Source organism: Ctenocephalides felis, unplaced genomic scaffold, assembly GCF_003426905.1.
Source record: "Ctenocephalides felis isolate EL2017-DRISC unplaced genomic scaffold, ASM342690v1 CF-g0.4_SCAFFOLD_01886, whole genome shotgun sequence".
NCBI lineage: Eukaryota > Metazoa > Arthropoda > Insecta > Siphonaptera > Pulicidae > Ctenocephalides > Ctenocephalides felis.
The window spans coordinates 62390610-62412821 of NW_020538040.1; the positions used below are offsets into that span (position 1 = coordinate 62390610).

General features: G+C 29.0%; 1 protein-coding gene across 5 annotated transcripts in view; it reads right to left on the minus strand.

Annotated features, from left to right (window-relative positions):
* Window positions 1-22212, minus strand: part of LOC113377637 (restin homolog) — a 37691-nt gene that overhangs the window by 8855 nt on the left and 6624 nt on the right. Inside the window, exons 1-14 of one of the 5 annotated variants that reach the window (XM_026618016.1) lie at window positions 16102-16308; window positions 11613-11654; window positions 11188-11274; window positions 10317-10355; window positions 9629-9781; window positions 8968-9069; window positions 8639-8788; window positions 8454-8538; window positions 8299-8376; window positions 7918-8038; window positions 7699-7752; window positions 2170-2289; window positions 1701-1832; window positions 1248-1268 (exon numbers count right to left, since the gene is read on the minus strand). In XM_026618016.1, the coding sequence (XP_026473801.1) occupies window positions 1248-1268; window positions 1701-1832; window positions 2170-2289; window positions 7699-7752; window positions 7918-8038; window positions 8299-8376; window positions 8454-8538; window positions 8639-8788; window positions 8968-9069; window positions 9629-9781; window positions 10317-10355; window positions 11188-11274; window positions 11613-11654; window positions 16102-16159 (1242 nt within the window). In that variant the 5' untranslated portion in view covers window positions 16160-16308. Of the gene's footprint in view, window positions 1-1247; window positions 1269-1700; window positions 1833-2169; window positions 2290-7698; window positions 7753-7917; window positions 8039-8298; window positions 8377-8453; window positions 8539-8638; window positions 8789-8967; window positions 9070-9628; window positions 9782-10316; window positions 10356-11187; window positions 11275-11612; window positions 11655-16101; window positions 16309-22212 lie in introns of those variants that run through there. The other 4 variants (XM_026618011.1, XM_026618012.1, XM_026618014.1 and 1 more) reach the window with 4 other exon arrangements.

Genomic DNA, 22212 nt, shown 5'->3' on the forward strand with positions numbered 1-22212 from the left:
TCAAAATGCCTTGAAATTCCAAAAAGTGTGAACGTTGAATTAACTGCTGTGAATAAAAATGAATTATTTTATAAGTAAATTGCTGAACTTGCATGAAAGAATGTGGGGTTGAAAAACAGAAAACCGAGTCGTACAACCAGAATGATTTAGAATTATTTTCAATAACATCTCATTAATGATAAATCATTGTTTTATATAAATGAAATAAAAATTATTTAAATAAAGAATTCTATGCAGTTTTAAAGCATAAGCAAATTTTGAGTACTATTCATGTTTTGAAAACTTAAATATTTATTAAAGTACTGGTTTCCATTCATATTTTAAAACTTGAAAACTGTATGTTGATCAACGGATATCTGATAAAAAATAAATTCCTTATTTCTGATACTCTCTGAGAGTTTAGTACAATAATTACAAACTACACAAGTGATTGAATAATTATCAAACATGCCACATTTCAACAAAATTAGTAATATTAGATTTTTAAAATAGAAAAAATAGTGAAAATTATTAAGAAAAAAAAACAATGATAGGTATTAACTTCCATAATTATGCAGCACAAAAGTAGTCTGTAAAGAAGTATTATAACAATGTAATGTATATTTGTTTATATCAAAAAATCTTCTGAACAGATCACTTTATTCACAAAAGTAATTGTCTGGATTATCCATAGTCTGCAAATCGGGCATAATATTTAGAAGCCCTTCATTTCCTGATGTCTTAAATATAAAAATTACTACTTTGTTTTGTGCAATTTTCAAATTATGTAAATAAATTATCTTATATAATTGCAAACTAAATACGACTGTCATACAGGGCCCTGTATAGCTATTACAATTATGGCAAATATTTACAGTAACATTTTTTATAATGTTCCATAAAATGATTTGAAAAAAGTATTGTGAATACTTCTTGCGGTATGAATTACCTATGATTTACCCACAATGAAATGCATCTAATTATTATTATCTAGTAAAGTCTGAAATACAAAATTATCTATCCCAAAATGACAACGCATTTAGCGCAGCTTTCCAGGATAATAAAAGTAAGTAGACTAAACAAATTAAATAACTAGGCTACTATGAATATTAATATAATTATAGGTATGGGAACAGGAATTTGCATAACATACAAAAACGGTTGAAATCATGCTGAAGACAAATGTACACAATTATAAATGCAAATAAATTGACAGCACATAAGGAACAACACTATAACACAAATAGCTTTTATTTGAAGTTACTTACTATGTGCTCATCATTTATTGTCTGAAATACAAAGTCTTATATCAGTACTAATTCTCAATTTTATAATTTTTTTTCTTATCTAAAGGAAAAGGATTGTCAATTAAGATTCGGTATTAATACTAATTACTAATCACTACTATATAAATTATATATAGAGTATAGTATATACACTATACAAATAGCAAAAATGCCCATTAATAAAACAAGAGTTTAGCTTTATCTTTAAGTTATTTATTTAACGCCGTTTTCTAAAAGAAGAATTTGTAAATATGAGAAAATTCTTATACTGATCTTTTTAAGAATAAAGTTTGTAATACTGAATGTTAATAACGTAATTTTGATTGAACAAATAATATGTTTATTTTACTGAAGATCAAACCCTTTGCATGGATAAAATACTTCATTTTTCCAAAATTATATTTATGTAAAACATAATAAATAATTGAAACTTACCGACAAATCTTCTTTATAGATAGTTTGTTCTAGGACATTAAATTGCAGATCTTCAGCTTTTTGTGCTTCATCTTCTACCTGGTTTTTAAGTCGAAAGTTCTCCTCTTGCAGCATCAACAAATTTTGTTTTAACTAAAAAAAGAGTGTATAATATGTGATGCAACAAATCCATTATTCGAAATACATAAATAATATATAAATATTTAGATTCATTTCAAGTTTATTTCGTTTCCATCTTTGTTTTGTTTATATATATATATATATATATATATATATATATATATATATATACATGCATACATTATATATGCATATTTGGGTGTGGGTCATTAATAATTGCCTTCTACATACATCTACGTCGGTTGGACAAAGAAATTAAACAAAAGGACTCAATAATTATGCGGCCAAATACAATTGTATCATCTTATGTTAAGTAATATATAACTACAAGCAAAAGAGTTCCTCTCACCCTTTCGTTTTCTTTCCTAGCCTGAGAAGCAAGAAGCATTGCTTGATCAGCTTGAGTTCTTTCGTCTTCTCTCTCTTTAAGCAATTGTTCCAAATGATGTTGCTTTTCTTTCAACAAATCCTGCAATATATATATATATATATATATATATATATATATATATATATATATATTGAATGTTGATTTTCAGCCAATCATCGAAATAAAAGAAAGCATAAATATAAAATATTTTTTTTATACTTTTCGACACGGATTGTGTGTCAACATTCAGCAACCCTTTTTGAAATTTTTGTTACACGGTATCTAAAAGAATTTTTACAAAGTTTAAAAAATTGAATTTTAAATTTAAAATATATTATAGATTGATGTTTTCTTTTATTTCGACGATTCGCCCAAAATCAACGTCTCAACGTCGAACAAAAAATCTAAAACTTATATATATATATATATATATATATATAATATATTTAGGTATATATATAATTTATAATGATGTTCCATGATGTAATGGTTAAGCTCACGGACTCGTGTGAACGATGTTGTGGGTTCGAACCCCGCTTTGGACAACCCTACATCGTGCAGTACCGATGTCCATTTTCACTTTTAAATATAGATAAAGATATTCAATTGATTTCCTTCACACCTGCATTGCAATGCATTGTTATCTTAATATATATTTTTATATTATTTTGTCTTCTGTAAAAATCGGTCGAGCCGTTTCTTATTAAATACGATAAGGCCTATTTTTTCATAAAATTTCTCAGAACATCATAAACCTATTTGAAAAATTCGTAGTTTATATTCGAAGAAGAACAAGTATAAATCGTGTTGATTAAATTATGATGAATGTCTTTTAAAGCATTTCTTTTAATTTTACAGCTAAAAAAATTGTTGGTCACAGTTGTAAAACGAATCAAATCTACATCGAGCCTTTGTAGTAAACAGATAACAATTTTATTATTTGTACCAAAATAAGATGGAGAAATTTTAAAATATCTAATTATGCTTGAAATCAGTTAGACACCACATTAATTAATATTTATTTCGTTGATTATATTTAAGCAAAAGTCCGTTGAACTGTTTTTAACAGTTAGTTGCTGCCTTTCAAATATTATAATTATTGTTGGTTTGTATAATATAACCTGTTTTTTATTACAGATCCATATATATAAGCTTTATAAAGATTTTTTTCATTGAATCGATCGATACACAATAACGTTGATTCGTCACATTTATAAATTTATAGATACATCTTTATAGATTTAAAAATGTATATATGCGTATAATATATACATGTAAGTGAATATATCATGAGTAAACATATAGACAACATACAAATATATAAACATATTGAAAGATAAACTGGTCATATTATATATAAATATATATATATATACGAGGTGTGTTCAAAAAGTACCCGGAATTACTAATAATTAAATTTCGCGGGTCTGGAGTGTCTGATTGTCAAAATTTTTTTTTTATTGTGTTGGTATACATGCCCCTAAAGTATGATGAAATTTTCAGCTATATTCACTGTTTACTTTGTCTGTGGTAGTCGCTAAGGTTCGACGTGTTTTTCTGAGCTCGGCGATTTTTACAATGGAAGAATTGAAAAGTCAAAGAATTTGTATTAAATTTTGAGTAAAAAATGAAATAAAGTGTTGCAAAGTGCAAAAATTCACCAGATATGGCTCCGTGTGACTTTTTCCTATTCCCAAAGTTGAAGAGACCCATGAAAGGACGGCGGTTTTCCTCGATTGAAGAAAATCGCTGAGAGTGCTCAAGGACATATCAAAAAGTGAATATCAAGGGTGCTTCGAAAATAGGAAAAAACGCTGGCATAAGTGTATTATATCTGGGGGGGACTACTTTGAAGGGGACCACATTAATGTAGACGAATAAATAAATATTTTTTTGAAAAAACGAAAATTCCGGGTACTTTTTGAACAGACCTCGTATATATATATATATATATGTGTGTGTGTGTGTTAAACTCCAACTCGATTCAAGGAAGAATAGTGCGAGAGATTTCCCATCGCCATTTCACAACGCAGTGCCCGAGATGGGCTTATTTTCAAATGAAAACATATTTTTCATCTACATTTCCAAGTGAAAATGGACATCGCTACTGCACGACGCATCGCGTCCCTATTCAGTCAGCGCGTCAAACCGCTCGACCACGGAAACCCTTACACACACACGCACATATATATATATATATATATATATATATATACATATATATATAATAACATAATTTAATAATAAGTGCCAAGGAATACCTATTAAACTGATTAACCCCTTAACTTACGATTTAGATTCGAAAACATTAGGTTGTACAAGCTGGCGCAGCGTTTGTGACTATTTTCTCACACAGTATACAGATTATCACAAAAATAAAACTAATTTTGTTTTTCATAGTTTTGTATAAATAAATATTTTGTAATACTTGCGATCGCCGTACCGGGGCATGCCCGTAATGCGTAATTTTTTCTTCTGGCCTCATAATCGTACGCGGGCTATGCCCGTAATATTTGAACTTGGCCTAGCCAACGTACACGGGCTCTGCTCGTCATTGTAAGTTAAGGGATTGTAAGCATCGATCTGATGATTATTACAAATTTTAAACATTTTAAGATAATCGCTAGCCAAGCCATCATGCGCTGCATCTATACTATAGAATTGGTGGTGAAGAATAAATAGATAGTTTTCTTCCAATCTTCATTTGCGCTACATCGTATACTTAAGTTAGTACGTACTTTTGTTAGCATTAATTTGGTACGCAAATTATGGCACTTTCATATATATATTGTGAATAAGTACAGTTTTGTTAAAATCCATACCAATATTTAATTTCCATACTAATAATAATTGAGCATATAAGTGCTTCTTGCAGTGTGAATATCTCGAGTAAATTACTCATACGTTTGCAGACTGCAAAAGTTTTAGCAAGTACAAAAATGTACAGTCTTTTTGATAATTTTCATATTTTAATATTTACACACGTTGAATGCTATAGCATAAATGTCATTCTGCATCATTATAAAAATGAATGCTATAGCGTAAAAAGCCTACAATTATTAAAATAAAATTGTTCTTTGCATGTGTAACTTATAATTTTAGGCGCATGTGTACGCAAGTCTTGCAACGGTGTTTTGAAAATTTCTACAAATTCAAATTTATACTTTCTTTATAATAGCAATTGCCAACTTATACGGCTTTGAGAAATATTGTTCGCCATAATACTAGTTGAGCCACACGGTAATTTCCATGGTATAGTATTTCAAGTCTAACAATATATCCATCTTTCGATGAAAAAAAATTTTTCACTCATCTTGATTTATGATATCAATTTCATAGTCATATCCCTAAAATACAATGAAGTTGTGCCAAAACTTCTTTGCTAATCTCCGCTCTTAAAAGAAAGTGGAGAAAAGTTAGTGCTGCCCGATTTATATGTGTAGTGGTGGTTTAGCCACTAAACTTTCTTGTAGGCAACGATTGACAGGATGATAATGCTTTATATATTATTTGTTCACCATTACTGACATTTATTTCTTGATTCTCGCGATTAATAACCGCCACGCGACAAAAACTATAGCTATACTTACATAGGTTACCCACAATCAAGGTAATATTTCAACAATAAGCAAATATATATAAAAAATAAATGAAAATGAGTAATAATGAAATAAAACCTGTACAACGTTTACATTACATATATATATATATATATATATATATATATAATGTATATATATACACATATATACTATATATACAAATATAATTTACATTTATAAATAATGCCTAAATAAATATAGTACAGTAGTGATCATGCAGTTGGCAGTGGCCAACATGTTCTAGTTCTAGATTCCACTTCTCGAACTAACTTGTAAGCTAAAAATTAGCATATAATAATACATGAGTGCAAATAGTAGATCCATGCAGAACATGAACACCTGCAGCAGTATTCTCGCAAGTGTATATTTCTAGAGATACTAGAATAATTATTTAAACAACTGTTAACAGAATATTTATTCACAAAAAATTAGTAAATATGTTTTATTAAAAATAAATATTATTAAACCAAAAATAAATATTTACTTAAAATAGCTTGAATCATATGATCATAAAAATAGCACATGTGCAACTTGTATAAATGTTATTTAATGTAAAATAAATATTCTTAGAGTCAAAGATAAAACACTAAATTAAATTAGCAGAGAAAATAAATCAAAGATTAAATTATTGTAACACGCACACAGCTTAAATTTTGATCTACCAAAATATGTTTGATTTCACAACAAAATTCGTCATATTTATATATGTATACATAAATGCACGAAACATATACATATTGCATGCTTAATCAAACAAATACATACATATACATATGTAAATAAGTAATAAATTACACAAAATAATTTGCAAATAGTACATTGCTTTCATTAGTGGAATTTAAAACCATACAAATAATTCTTAAGGCAACAACACATTTGGTGAAAAATGTTTTTAATGACCTTTTAATTTACTATTGAAGATAATAATCATCAGAGATACAATATATTATATAACTCCATCATACTGCTATTTATCTGATAATTAACTATAGGTAGGTTACATCCTTTAACTACTATGCTACCATGTATATATAAAATGAAGTATTTGTAGATGAATTTTTTAAAGCATACATTCAATTTTTATTATATGCCGTAATAACAACGTTTAAAAATTGTGTTTTTAAATGTTATTACTTAATGAAGAAACATGCATAGATAAGCCCAACATATATAAATGCGGTGTGAAACAGCAGAGTCAAAATATGCAGATATAATTAAAGATCCGCCGCCTTCTACGAAGTTTCCAGAAATCCTGGTTATGAATCGTATAGTAAATAATAGCGCTGGTGCTGATTTTTAAAAATAAAATTTGCAGAAAAGCCGCAATCGAGTTTTAAATTCAGTAGAGCTGTTTTCACATCCATTGATTTATGTCAGGTCATAAATCGTTTGAATACGACGAATAAAAACAAATATCAAATATAAAAAAAATTAAATAAGGTTAAGAATATAAATTATAAATTTGATACAACTGTTTAAAATAAAGTTTTTGAAATAATTGATAAATATAAAAAAATACTGTCCTCAAAATTTTAAAAACAAACAAAAACATGTGCCAAACAGATACATTGCATGCTAAATGCAGAAACCGTATGAAAACTATTTCATACATAGCAATAATGTTTAATGACTAAGCCAATATCAATTCATTTAACCTTTAATCTAAAACCATTCTTTTGTCGGATGAGCCTGAACTATGGTACAAAAAAACCCAATTAAGACTGCCAACACATGCAATAAATACACTCATTACATTCATTACTATAGCAAAGAATAAAAACGTTTCTACAGAAATTTAAGGAAATTGGTAGAAAAAAGTTGGAGCAGTTCATAAAAGACATTTAGAGTTGATGCAAATATCTAAATATGCACATAATAAAATGATGCTCGATGTCTACCACCTCACCTGTAAGCTCTGTCGAGGAAGCATAGGACGACTGGAACCCGGCGATGTCATTCTCTGTAAAAAGAAAAGGTTCACTTATTAATTAAGTATATATATATATATATATATATATATATATATATATATATATAATAAAGACGATGTAAATAAATTTTGTAGGCATTTGAAGTTTGAAAGAAAGAGTGAAGAAATTATGAATTACATTGATATTCAACTTACAGATGCCGATGATAAAAGACTTTCTCGAGAATTGGCTCGAGTTGCTTTTCGAGCCGAAGGGCTGAGTGTCACCTTGGAAGTGGGCGCAAACAATCCATGTTTAGGCGGACAAACAAAATATCTGTAAGAAAAAATATGTTTATATATATATACACACACACACACACACACACACATATATATATATATATATATATATATATATATACATATGTACAATAGAATCTCGATTAACTGGACTAATTGTCAATAGATATCCGGATAATGGAAATTCCGGATAATCGAATGTAGTCCGGATAATAGCAAATCCGTATAACCGAGGTCCGGTATATATATATATATATAAAGAAAACGCGCTTTAAAGTTCTTATACTAACTCACCTATGGCCTTCAACACTTCCATCATTTTTTCCTAATGCTTCATCTAACTCCACTCCACACCATATTCCATTCGCAAATCTGAAATAAAATAAAATCAACTTTAAAAGTTTTCCAATTTAAGATAAATAAACTTATTTTTTAATTCTATATATTACTTGGTTTCTCCGTAAAATCTTAAAATGCCGACTTTGCTGCCAGTAGTACTTTGTACAATTACTCGTTCACCAATTTGCGGAGTTTCTGAAAAAACACTTTATTATTTATAAGGTACAATATTTTTTTATGAAAAACTAAAATATTCAGTATAAATAAAAATGTATCAATTAAATAAACAACTCACTGGAAGGCGATCTACTAGCTAAACTAGTCACACTAGGCGCAGGAGAAGCACGCTTGCTACTAGACATATTGAATGACATGCTTTGAGCATGGGATGTCATACTAATATTTGTTTCGTCTTCGTGAATTCGTCGAGTTGTGTGCTCATTATCTAAAAAATGACAATAAATTCATGATAGAATAATGCTTAGGGCCATGAATCCGTACAGGTCCAACATAAAGAAATAAAATATTATTATTACGCCATGTTAATCTTAACAAGTTAAACATTAATTATTCTTATTGATCATTCAAACGAAATTCAAATCATTTAAAAAGTATTTTACCCACCAGGTAATGGAGAATGTGTCAACCTCGTCAAACGTGCAAACACGCCTCGTCGGGGCGGACATTGAAAATACCTTACTCCAGACACACAGCCATCATTTTTACCTAATAAGGAATAGTCAGTCAGTATATATTAATGTACACTTTATTAAAATTGCATGTAATATTGTCTTAATTAAATTGTATTTCAATGTTATATTAATTAAAGTAGTATTTCATAATTTTAATATTGTATTAATTAAAATAGTATTTCATAATTTTAATATTGTATTAATTAAAATAGTAATTCATGTTATATAAATTTTATGCATTGACGCTATTTACAGCATTCTATCACAAACTCCAGAAACACGTGGTGTTTTATCGTTTCACCAAATTGTTTTGGCAGAAATTTTTATATAGTTGGATGTGAAATAAATGTTTTTTTGTGTCTGTTAGGATATGAGAAGTTGGATTAACGTATCTTATTTGTGACATTCAAAATTAGATAATTTTAACCGTTTGAGTGCTTGGGTTTACCTATGCATATCATATTAATCGCTATAGTGATGATTCGCACTCAAATGGTTAAAATAGTGTAGTTGCGCAAAAGCCTTGAACTTACAACTTATACATTCATACATGTAAAAAGTGTGTAAATACACAGATCTTTTAATCTACTTACCGTTGGCTTCATCTAAAACAATACCGGCCCAGTCCCCTGGTGCAAACTGCGTTTCTCCGATGTAGGCGATTTGTCCTGCACGTTTACCACCCACCCACACACGTTGCCCAATCATGAAGCTATCGGTATCACGTGTCAGGACAAGTGACTGGTCTATGGAATGAATAATCGACAATTAAGGTAAACTTTAAAATATGCATGTAATTAATTTTTACGAAAGAGTAATCGTCACCGACATGACAAATGTCAAAGGTAGCTCAGCTTACCATTTTATCCAACGTTATCAATATGCACTGAAATGTTGAAAACTAAGTTCGATAGTCGGTTTGATCATTTTCGGCATTTTATCAATTTTATATAAAAAGCATATTTTTAATATCTAAATGTAGAGTTTTCTGTTTTACACGGAGTATTTTTTACTATTTTTTCAAATTTCATAAAAAATATTAATATAAATATACAGAGAGTATAGATTTAAAATAATATGGGCACTTTTGATATATATGTATAAAATTAAGAAACAAGTAAGTAAACATAATCAAGATTTTTTATAGATTTTATAAAGCAGTAATTCCTTCTCATACGATATCAAGTTTGTACCAATTATGAGAGAAGTGTCCATGATCATAAATCTATATCTTAGAAACATATTTTTAATATAGAAAGATATATCACAAATGTATATTACCTGTGCTAGGCCTGGATCCATCAGTATCGCAACTATTAACTGTGCGGATATACATTTGAATACATAGTGCAAACAACATTAACATAACATCGTGCAACATTAAATTGAATGTTTGATTCAATTCATGAGTGAGTGAGCAGTGCATGGATATATATGAAAAAAAAAAATTAATGTGAATATAAAACACACACAAGAAACATATTTAATAAATTAAAATAAAATTAAGTAAAATTAATTACCAATATGATAATCATTCAATGAATCTTTTTATAAGGAATATACAAATTTAATTTATTCATTTAGTTGTCAAAATATTTTGAAATAAATTCATTCGAGTAGTTTTCAAAAAAAAATTTAATAATTGGCTATCAAAATTTATTCATCAAAATATAATCCAAATACGAAGCAATTATTTGCAATTATTTTATTCTGATAATACTTTAAGCGTATATATCATTTATTATCATCATCCTAGTAGTAATGTATTATATTATCTAGTAATTATTAAGAAGAAAAAAAACAAAGTGGAAAAAATTTAACGAAAATCTATAGATGTTTGTTCCCTATCCGAAAAACGGAATTTAATATTAAAATTTAATTAGTATTTTATTAAAAATAATCATATTAGACTTTTGATGTGCTTCAAAGCCATTTAAATTTATACAATAACAAGGCATTTAAGTTGCCACCCCCTTTCAAAATAATCTCTTATTGATATTAGAAATAAGGTAAAATTTGTTTTGGCAGAAAATTTTATTATTTTACTTACTCTGTGTATTTATTTCTAAAATTAAAATTGCTTTCTTTGTAAAAACCTTTACATGTATAGATCAAATATTTGAACTTATAGCATATAAAAAGCCATACTCACTAGACATTTTTCTTTGAATGCCAGACGGCGGTTTTGGATGTTTAAACAATTCTGTTTCTGCTTCACCGAAAGACTCTTCCGCAACGTCTATAAGTGGCACAAACAGCAAAAATACAAAATGTGCACAAACCAAACAAAAAATATTATTGAGATAAAACACTAATGCTGACATCAGTTGCTAACAAGAATAAACAGGCTGGTTAAAAATTTATATAAAACAAAAAACAAATAAAATACGTAGACAAATGACAAATACAATACGATCCAAAAGAAGGCAATAGTTACAAAACTATTCATCAATAATTTTATTAATCAAAACAGTTAATATTTTTATAGAGCATGCATGTAATGTGAATATATTTTAACCGTATAAAAAAGTAAGCAAATAATATTTAAAAAAAAAACGCATAAAAATCGGTACAAACCTGCAAGTGGGCCACGATATTCCTCCGCGGATGGCGATTTGTCTGAAAAAATTAAAAAAAAATTAGTATATCATCATTATAACATAACAAGGTGTTTATTTTAGACGATGGTGATATAAATGTTATTGTAATACGTTAAGACTTAAACGCAAATACCTTAACAATGTTATGTTTAATTTCCTACAGAATACTACAAAGCACTAATTATTTTAAAAATAATACAGATCTTCATTCAAGAACACATGACATGTGTTCAATGTCACATAGATGACTAATATATGCACATATAAGTCTATACGTATAATTAAAGAATTGTTAATATATCATAAACAATTAGTTTAAATGGGCATCAAAATAATAATTTATAATGAAGCAAAGCAATGTTACAGTCGTTTGAAGAAAAAATGCAGAGTCGTACAAAATCAAATAGTACAAATGCCCGTTTATGAAGGGTTAAGTTTTAATTAACTTTGTAGTTATGTAATAAATTACTTTTATAGAGTAGAAAAATACTTCAATTACGAATACAAATGATTGGTTTCATTCCCCGGATTCAATTTGCAGACTCGTAATTGATAAAAAAAGTTAATATCGTTCAACAATTTTTATATCTGTATTTTAGAACATAGTGTCTTCGTAAATGCTTTTAGAACACTTTTTAGATACAATCTCGATTTTAAGACAATCACATATATTTATTATACTGTTTAAAATATTGTTTCCAAACCGCGAACTTCCATAACACACCTTTATGTCAATCTCATATTCCCTACACACTAAAAGTATTGAAATATTTTCTAAAATAGAAGTATACGATTGCTGTCAAGTAAAACAAATCCAATTTAAATAATGATTTATTATATTATTTTCTAAATTGATTCACAATTGTAGCGCCACCCTTAACATATCAGAAAAGATATAGTAATCCGAATAATGTTTCTTGCATATTTTGTTTAAAAATTTAAGGTAGTAATCCCAAACTAGAAATTCAAATTATTTCAAAAAATTTTCTTTTTTTTTTAACTTACTTTAAGTTATTGGAATTGACAACAAAAAAATCGTGAACACCTCCAGGACGGTTGTTAGTTGTGACAGACATAAACATAGGTTAAAAAACAATAACTAGAAACGCCAAAACGGTTTATAAAGACGTTTATTGTCAGAAATATGTAACACAAAAAAAACATTTAAACCAAGCTTATGAATATAATATAACTAGCAAACCCGACGAACTCCGTTTCGCCACAATTTTTTGTTCGTTTTATATTTGAAAAGGAAAAATGTGATTTTATTATAAAACAGTAATGAATTTCTTTCGATTACAAAAATTAAGTGCTTTTTAGTTAAACTTCTCAAAATAAATAAAAGTGAATCCGCAAATTATCCGTTTTATTGAAGTGCTCTTTGCTAAACCACATTTTTTTTTTTTGGTCTGACGTTAACACAAACAAAACGGATTGATTTCCAACTCGTGAACAGGCAACGTATCACTGCCCATGTAAAAAACAATGATTTTCTAAATAATCTATTTGAAATTTATCCCGCAAACACTAAGCGATTGGCCTTGTTATTGCGAACGCACGGCGAACTGGAAATTGCAATCGTTTGAAGTCAAACGGAAGACCAGTCGGAATCATTGGTATGTCACCAAATCGCCAGCAATTTTTGATTGAAGGGTGAAATTCAGTGCGTGTACATCATTATTCTTTGCGGCAAGAATTGCTCTTTGACTTAACCAAGCAAAATTCTGATAATTCTCACTAATGTAATTACTCGAATTTTTAATAACGCTGCGTGAAGTTCCAGTAGCTTGCATTAAGGCACGATGCCATGCACCACTAATTTTCTTAGCTATAAACCTTGCGGAGCCCGAGACCTTTCCAACGAATGCAAAATTGTCAGAATCGTATTTCGTCAGGAACGAAAACCCGACTTATTTTTATATATATAGAAGATAATCTATTTGCAATTATTTAAAACAATTATCGATTATTTTTATTACTCGAATTTTTAATTACGGTGCGTGAAGTCCTAGCAATTTGCATTAGGGCACGATGCCATGCACCACTAATTTTCTTAGCTATAAACCTTGCGGAGCCCGAGACCTTTCCAAAGAATGCAAAATTGTCGAAATTGGTTCAGGAAGGAAAACCCGACTTATTTTTATATATATATAGAAGATAATATATAACAAAACATAACTTTTCAAACAAATCTTTATGAAATCTCTTTTTTCTTGTTACGCATTTTGTCTTATTGTTAGTTAAGTTTTTTTCTGTATCTGATTATTCTTCACCTGAAAAGGACAAGACCCACGACCACATGTCACAACCGTACCCAACGCACACTTTTGAAAACAAATCAGAGTTATGACTGACGCAAAAACTAATTGCTGGTAATTAGTTGTAACTGATTCCTTGCTAATTAACTACTAATGTTCAAATAATAAACAAAGTGATCTATCTGCATACAAGTAACAGTTATTATTAAAACACCTTCTAAGAACAAAAAAACTTTTATTAACTCTTTAAAAGCAATGTGATCTACAAATCATGTTAATGTAGGGCTGACTTAATGCAATTAAGAAACTTGTTCGAACGAACACATTTGATATTTGGATATTTCTCCCTTTGGACCCTATCTTAAAATCAGTATAGTTGTTATGGTGGCTGCCACTTCCGTACCCTGGCACAACCGTACCAAGTCTACCCTAATAAATTGTTTTGTTTTTTACGAAAATATAGAGAAGTATATCACAACCCGTAGAGAATCATCTTGCAATGATAACATGATGCCACGTAAAAGAAAGATTCTTAGATTATTTCTAAAAAAGAAAACTAGAATGTGGTAAATCATATGAACAACAGAAATAATATTTAGTCGATGACACGAGTTTCTATTACAATGTTGGCGATCGAATATAATTCCCATGATTTGAATTTGGCCGTAATGCTCCAGAGAAATAATATTGTACATATTTGTAAAACCTTATCGACTTTATAATTTGAAATCTGTAGTTTGCATTCGTACGATAAAATATATTTTTTTCGCTTTATTAAGCTATTTTCAATTCAATAAATAATTTTAAAACTTTGAAACGTATCTAAGTCGCCGTGATACTAAATGAAAGGTATGGAAAATTAAATTATATAGAAAATAGACAGTAGAAATATAATTAATTCACATGCATATCATATGCATAAAATAAAAAAATCTAAGCTTTATTTAAAAAAAAACAGTTTTGAGGCGATTAGAATAATAAATGAGTATCACAAAGTGCGTCTGGAAAATTGCATTATGAGGAGATGTCTATATTACAGTTACTTGTAAACCAAACATGATAATATATTTTAGTGATTCACATGATAATATATTTTATATTTATATATGAATATTTCTCGAACAATAAACTTCCACGATTTTTAAATTCAATGAAAAATATTTCGCATGAATATATTAATCCGCATAACAAATACGTGAATAACTACCAAATTATAAAAATGACGTAGGCTCATAAATAATACATATGATAATAAAATTGTAAATGTATTTTGTAAGACTACATATTTTGCTAAAATCTTCGCGTTAATTATGCCCACACAATATATTCCATCGTAGAGTAAATATTTTCTGCGTTGGCCGGGAAACCAAATAAAATGCTTCGAGCCCTATATAAGGCAGCTTGTTGGTCTAGAAACACTGCCTTCTCTCTAATACCAAAACAAACGCGAATATATAACTTATATATAATGTATAAAATTAATTTTCAATGCAAATACTAGTGTAAAGATGAAATGTTTGTATATATACATATATTCATAAATACATGCATGAATACATACATACTTGCATGTTACATATGCACTCCGTTTTTTATTTGAAAAGAAAAACGTCAAATGATCAGAGAATTTTGAAATATGCAGCAATAAAACAATTAATTGATTTTTTACATTTTAGTAACTTGCTCCCCTACAGAAGCTAATAATAAACTGTGCTGAAAACTAAAATCAACAATAATAATATAGATAGTTTTATCCCAGATTTTTAGATAACAGGCAATAATTAAAAAAATCGATCTAATTAATATCTTTTCAAAATAAATACAAACAAAAATGCTTTTAGGCACATTTTATCAAATTTAATAAAAACTATCGAAGTTCCGAAGTGTCCATTAATAAAACGGTTTTTATTATGTGCACTATTTAAAATTGTATACCTCCTTTGAACAAAATCAATAACGTAGTATATAACTATTAATAATTTTCAAAAATTTGCTATGCGTGTTACAAAGCTTAAAGGCCTTATTTTAGAGGTATTTAGTACCTCATTTTTCACAAGCATTATTAATGTTTTGTCACGATTTTTTGAAAAGCAATTCTAATTCATATATTATAAACTGAACAGAATCATTATATATGAACAGCACACGATTTGAATAATTAAATCATAACAATTGAATTTATATTTATTTGAGAATTAAATTACTTACATTTATAGCTTTTTAATAAACTAAAAGTAAAAGGCAATTGATAATCTTCGGACAACATCGTGTTAAATAATTTATCGTTTAATATAATAAAATAATATAAAATTATGATGCCAATAAAAACACTTGCTACTAGAATATTTTTTTAGATTTCTTTCCATGAAGTGATACGTAATATAATATAATAACAAATTGCACAACCAACTTAGAACGTTAGTGTATGAGAGACGGTTTATTACTGAACGTATATATGCAACATAATAAAATATTTTAGAATGTGGAATGGGAAATACATTATCAAACACTTCTTCATTCTTGGTTTAGTAGATATAATTATTATCACTTGAATTAATAAAATTTTCCGGGTTCTGCATTATTATTATAGCTTCAATTATAAAAAGAAGCAGAACGAGCTGAAAACTAAGGGCTTCCACACATTATTACGTAATTTTAAGATTTTAAAACATTTTTTATTATTTAAAAAAAAACTAGAATTTCATTTTGCTTTAAGACCAGCATCAAAAACACCTGATACGTATAATTGCCTTAATAAAAATTAAGATTTAGCTATTCAGATAAAAATTTTAACTGATTACATATTTAGAAAGAAATTTCGCTTGCTCTAGAAACTATGAATGCAATTTCAAATTTATATGTCTCATCCAAACTTATAATATCTGTAATTTATTACAGTTCACAAACAAGCTCTTATGTATATTAAAAGCGTGCCCCATTATTCCAACTTTTAATGAATTTTCAGTTTAGCAAATGTATATTAAAAGCGTGCCCCATTATTCCAACTTTTAATGAATTTTCAGTTTAGCAAGGCGCACCTTAATAATTTTAATCAGTGCACAAATGTTGAATTACATACTTATATATTAGATAAAGAAAAATTAGTGATGTATGGCATCGTGCCTTAAAGTAAATTGCTGGAACTTCCCGTACCGTAATGTTCGAGGAATATTAAATGTTTTCAAATAGTTTATTATAAATTCTGTAATATCGGCTAATATTTATAATAATTATATAAACTGAATCACAAAGTTAAAATTATTCACATAAAGTATATAAGTGAGCTTTAGAACTTTAACCAGAATTAAAATTGAAATCTGAATTATTTTCGATATTCAAAAAACAAGCAATTCTTTCGTCAACACAAGCAGAAAGTTTTTTGAATCGTTCAAATCGGATGCATATTTCTCTCAAAAACTGCCATTTTTTGTACATTTAGCATTATATCTTCGATATGGTTATACCTGCCTTTACCAAAAACTAATCACCACTTCTCCCAATCATTACAAATTGAATGTTTTTGAGATCATTCAAATCGGATGCTCCGTTCTCTCGAAAACTCGATTTTTATTTTCTGCACCCTTTGCTCTTTATATCCGTAACGGCTGGACCTGCCTTTGCCAAAAACTAATCAGCACATCTCCCTATCAATAGGAATCCAATATTTTTTGAACCATTCAAATCAGTTGATGCGTGCGCCCGAAAACGTGAAAGAAAAAATGCGGACATACAAAATACACACATCCATTTTTTCTGAGGTATGCCAAAATGATCAGAAACCTTCAAAACGTGGAGAAATGCAAAAATTTCCATTTTCGATTTTCGGCCAATTACTATAACTACCCTACGGAAAGTTAAAAAAAAGAAATCCATTATTTTGGGCTTTAATTATCTATATCTCGCGTTTTATAAATACGTACGGGTTCTACCAGGCGGCGGTAGAAAGGTAAGATTGAACATAAAATCGTTTATCACCATTTGAAAAAGGCTGTATACAGTGGCGGATTGAGCTTTACGTCACCTTAGACCCTATCTGTTTAGGCGCCCCTTTTTAATAGAAATTTGTTTAATTTTTGATTATTAAATTATTTAGATATAATTTCTAACTTCGCGTAAGGCAAGTTATAATAATCGCAAAAGAATCGAAAATGATATTTTTTTCTTATCTTCACGTTTCAAGGCTCTCTGAACTTTTTGGGATACCTTAAAAGGATGTGTGTCAGTGTGTCACGTGTGCATGGTTCGATTCCCATTGACACGAAGACGTTTTGATTAGTTTTCGGCTAATAAAGCTGGTTCAGCCGTTTCGAAGATGCAAAAGCAAATAGTGCACATAGCAATCAGAACCTTACGCCCTGAATATTCTGCTTATGTCGCATTTTTGTATACGATAACCCAACTGTTGTTCCATCTATATTTGATTACTTCTTTATTTTTATATTACTAATTTATCTAATAGGGCTGACTATTATTAACTTCTCAAGAGAGAAGTTTATGTATTCGCCCATAATTCCAATTTGCTAATTTTATGTTTTCTCGACGTTTCAAGCCATTCTGAATCGAATGAGACCAAATTTGGAAAAAGTATGTTTCTTTGTGAATAGCATAAAATTTTCATCCACGTTTTAGCAATCCTCAATTGATTTTGAAAATTCAAAAACCGTTTGAAAGATATTGCTTGGGAATCGTGCCGATTAAGTTTTAGTGAAGATCAGCCGGGTCGTCCTCATAAAATTTAACATAGCGATAAAGTTCATGCACTAAGCAAAACTACGGAAGTTGTTTGAATTACATAAACTAATTAAAATTTTTAATAATAAGCTAAAATTTTAGGACATACCAACACGTGTCTGTGCACTATGATTAATATAATTTCATATAATTTTAATGTGTTTGAGAGATATTAATTGAAAATCGTAATGTTTAGATTTCATTGATTACATGAACTTCCCGATATGTGTAAATAATCGACTTAATCAATAAAAAATGAATTAATTTATGAGTGGATTTATTACACATAATTGAAATCGAACGAACACGTTAACTCGGAGTATTTTCAAAAAGCAACTATTCAAATATCAACAATTATTATATTTGAACCAGTCTCCGTAGGATTTTAATGGTTTAGTATGTTTATTAAGACCAAGTACTATATTGTTATACCAAGCAAATCGTCTAATTTTAATTTTAGCTAACGTCAAAAAACTACTCATTTTCTCAAACTTTGATGATTTTTTAAAATTAAACTATTTGTCGTAAGGTTGTAATATTACAGTAAGTTCTATAAGACCATGATATATACCGCTAAAAAAAATCCATAAAAATCGGCTTAAATTTTTGTTTCAACAGTTAATTACAAGAAAACGGCTCGGTAGATTTTCATCTAAAACTAATCAGTACCATTCCCAATTAATATCTTTCGAACAGTTTTTCATTTTTTAAAATCGGTTCGGTAGGATGAGCTTAAATGTGGACGAAAAGTTTAACAGTTTTTTTTTTCAAATTACAAAGAAACGGCTTGGCAGATCGTCGCACAAAACTTATATAGAACGATAGTCTTCATCGAAATACATCAAATGGCTTTTAAATTTCTGAAATCGGTTCAGGCGTTTTTGAGAAAACGTCGATGAAAGGTCTAATTTTGACAAATGCCAAAAAAACGATACCTTGCAAACTTTGGCGAATTTTCAAAGTTAAACCAATTGTCGTAGGGCCGTAATATTTTAGTATGATCTAGAAGAATATAGTATCTACCGTCGAAAAAATTTTTTTAACACTTTATTACAAGAAAACGGCCCGGCCGATCTTTACCAAAAACTAATCAGCACAATTCCCAATCAATATCTTTCGAACTGTTTTTTAATTTTCATAATAGGTTCAGAATTGCGGGCTAAAACATGGACGAATTTTTTTTCACTTTTCTGCTATTTATAAAGAAACGTTTCGGCCGATCGTCCCACAAAACTGACAAACGATAGTCCTCGTCTAGATACATCGAATGGCTTTTAAATTTTTGAGATCGGCCCAGCCGTTTTCGAGAAAACGTCGATTTACGGCAAAAAATCTGTTCACATACACACACACACAAACTTTTTTCCAAATTTGGTCTCATTCGATTCAAAATGGCTTGAAACGTCGAGAAAACAAAATTAGCTAATCGGATTTTTTGATGAAAACATAAACTTCTCCTTCGGGAAGTTAATTATCAGTAAATTTATAAACACATCGAGATCGATCCTTGAAATATAGTAGCATGACAACTTTTCAGATTCAAAGTTTTGACATTCTGAAAAATTTGCCGCCCTCAAAATTCTGCCGCCCTAAGCCCGGATTGATCCAGCAATGGCTGTATACTCGCCCCATTTCTTTAAGGGATCATTCAAGTATTACGTAAGCAGATTTATTACAATTATTTACCCCCCCACCCCCCTTGTCAGCAAAAGTAAGCAAAGCTCTTACCCCCTACCCCCATGCTTACGTAAACATTTTGCAATTAATGTAAAAACATAAAAATACTAACTATGACGTAATCATCATCCAGACTCCCCTGCCCCCCCCCCATGTCAACCCAAAATAAGCAAATCAACAACCCCCACGCCCCCCTATAGTGCTTACGTAATACTTGAACGGCCCCTTAAGCGGTTGGTTACTGGTGATGAAAAGTGGATCACTTAAAGACAACGTAAAGCAAAACCTGTCGAAATCGAATCGTGGTGTGTCAGCGGAAATGGTGGCTAAGCCAGGATTGAAAATTAGTGGGATTGGCAGAAAATTATCTACTGTGAGCTGCTCTCTTATGGCAAAACCTTAAACTCGAAACTGTACGGTCAATAATTGAACCGCCTGAAGAAAGCAATCGCCCAGAAGCAGCAAGCTTTGGCCAATAGAAGAAGAATTGTGTTCCATCTGGTATAAAGAATTGATCACGCAGTTTGAGTTTATTTCAGATATACTTTGAGTATCAATGTATATAAAAAATATAATAACTTGCTAATAAAAATTAACAATTTTAATTCTAGAACATTTATCTTAAAATGACATAAAAATCCAATATATTTTATGCTAGAGTTAAGTATTAAAATGTAAAATGTAAAAATGTAATAAACTCCACAAAAATTCTAAAAACGTGCCATGACGTTTTTAAAGTTGGACAACTTTAACATGTAATGTATATATTATAAATATATATACAAGTTGTTTTTGGGCGTCCATCCATTAATTAAAACTATTTTATTGCAGTAAAATGTTATTATCAAACGTTTAGGGTCCTGACTTGACCCATCTTCAATGCTACATTAAAGGATTACAAAGTTAAAAGTTAAAAATACAATAAGAATACGAATAAGTAAAAAAAAAAGTGAATTAACTTAATAAATCTAAACAATATGGTAAAAATATTCATTATAAGATTAAAATATGTTTTTGTATATAAAGGTAAGGAAACTAAAATAATTGAAAAATATGCAATAACTCACCATATAAATAATTTGAAGAAAAAAGAAAAAACACGGAAAATATAATGCACCAATTACTATACAATTTTCAAAGCACAAATTTTAAAAAAATATTAAATTAAATTAAAATAAATGAAAAGGTTTAAGAAAAAAGAACTCTTCTCATCGAGACATGTTATATGTTTGGGAAAAGTTTTACTAGTGAATTGTGTTTCTATGTAAGGATAAGGGAAACTAGAAGAGCTATTTTGTTATTGGTTGAAAGACTGAGATAGAGAAGTTTTAGTGGCGCTTTGGCTGGCGGAAAAATTACGACGTAAGGATATTCAAAATGTAGCTTTTGGATTTAAGCTGTAATCAAACCGGCAAACATTTTTTGTTTGAGTATTAACTTAGGAGACTTTATGAAACATGAAAAAATATGCGAAGAAGAGAACAGTGAGCGACCATCCATTAATTGAAACTATTTGAAGTAAAATGTTTTATTGTCAAACATTTCGGATCCTGATTTGACTCATCTTTAGTGCTACATTAAAGGATTACAGAGTTACAAGTTAAAAATACTATAAACATACTATAAAGATATAAATAAAAAAATGTGAATTAACTTAAAAAATCTAAACAATATTCTAACAATATCTAAACAAAAAAATTATTATAAGACTAAAATATGTTCTTGTATATAAAGGTATGATACAACTAAAATAATAGAATAATATGTAATAACTCACCATGCAAATAATTTGAAGCAAAAACAAAAAACGAAAATACAATGCACCAATTACTATATAATTTTTAAAGCACGAATTTTAAAAACTATTAAATTAAAATATAATAAATGAAAAGGTTTTAAAAAAAGAACGTG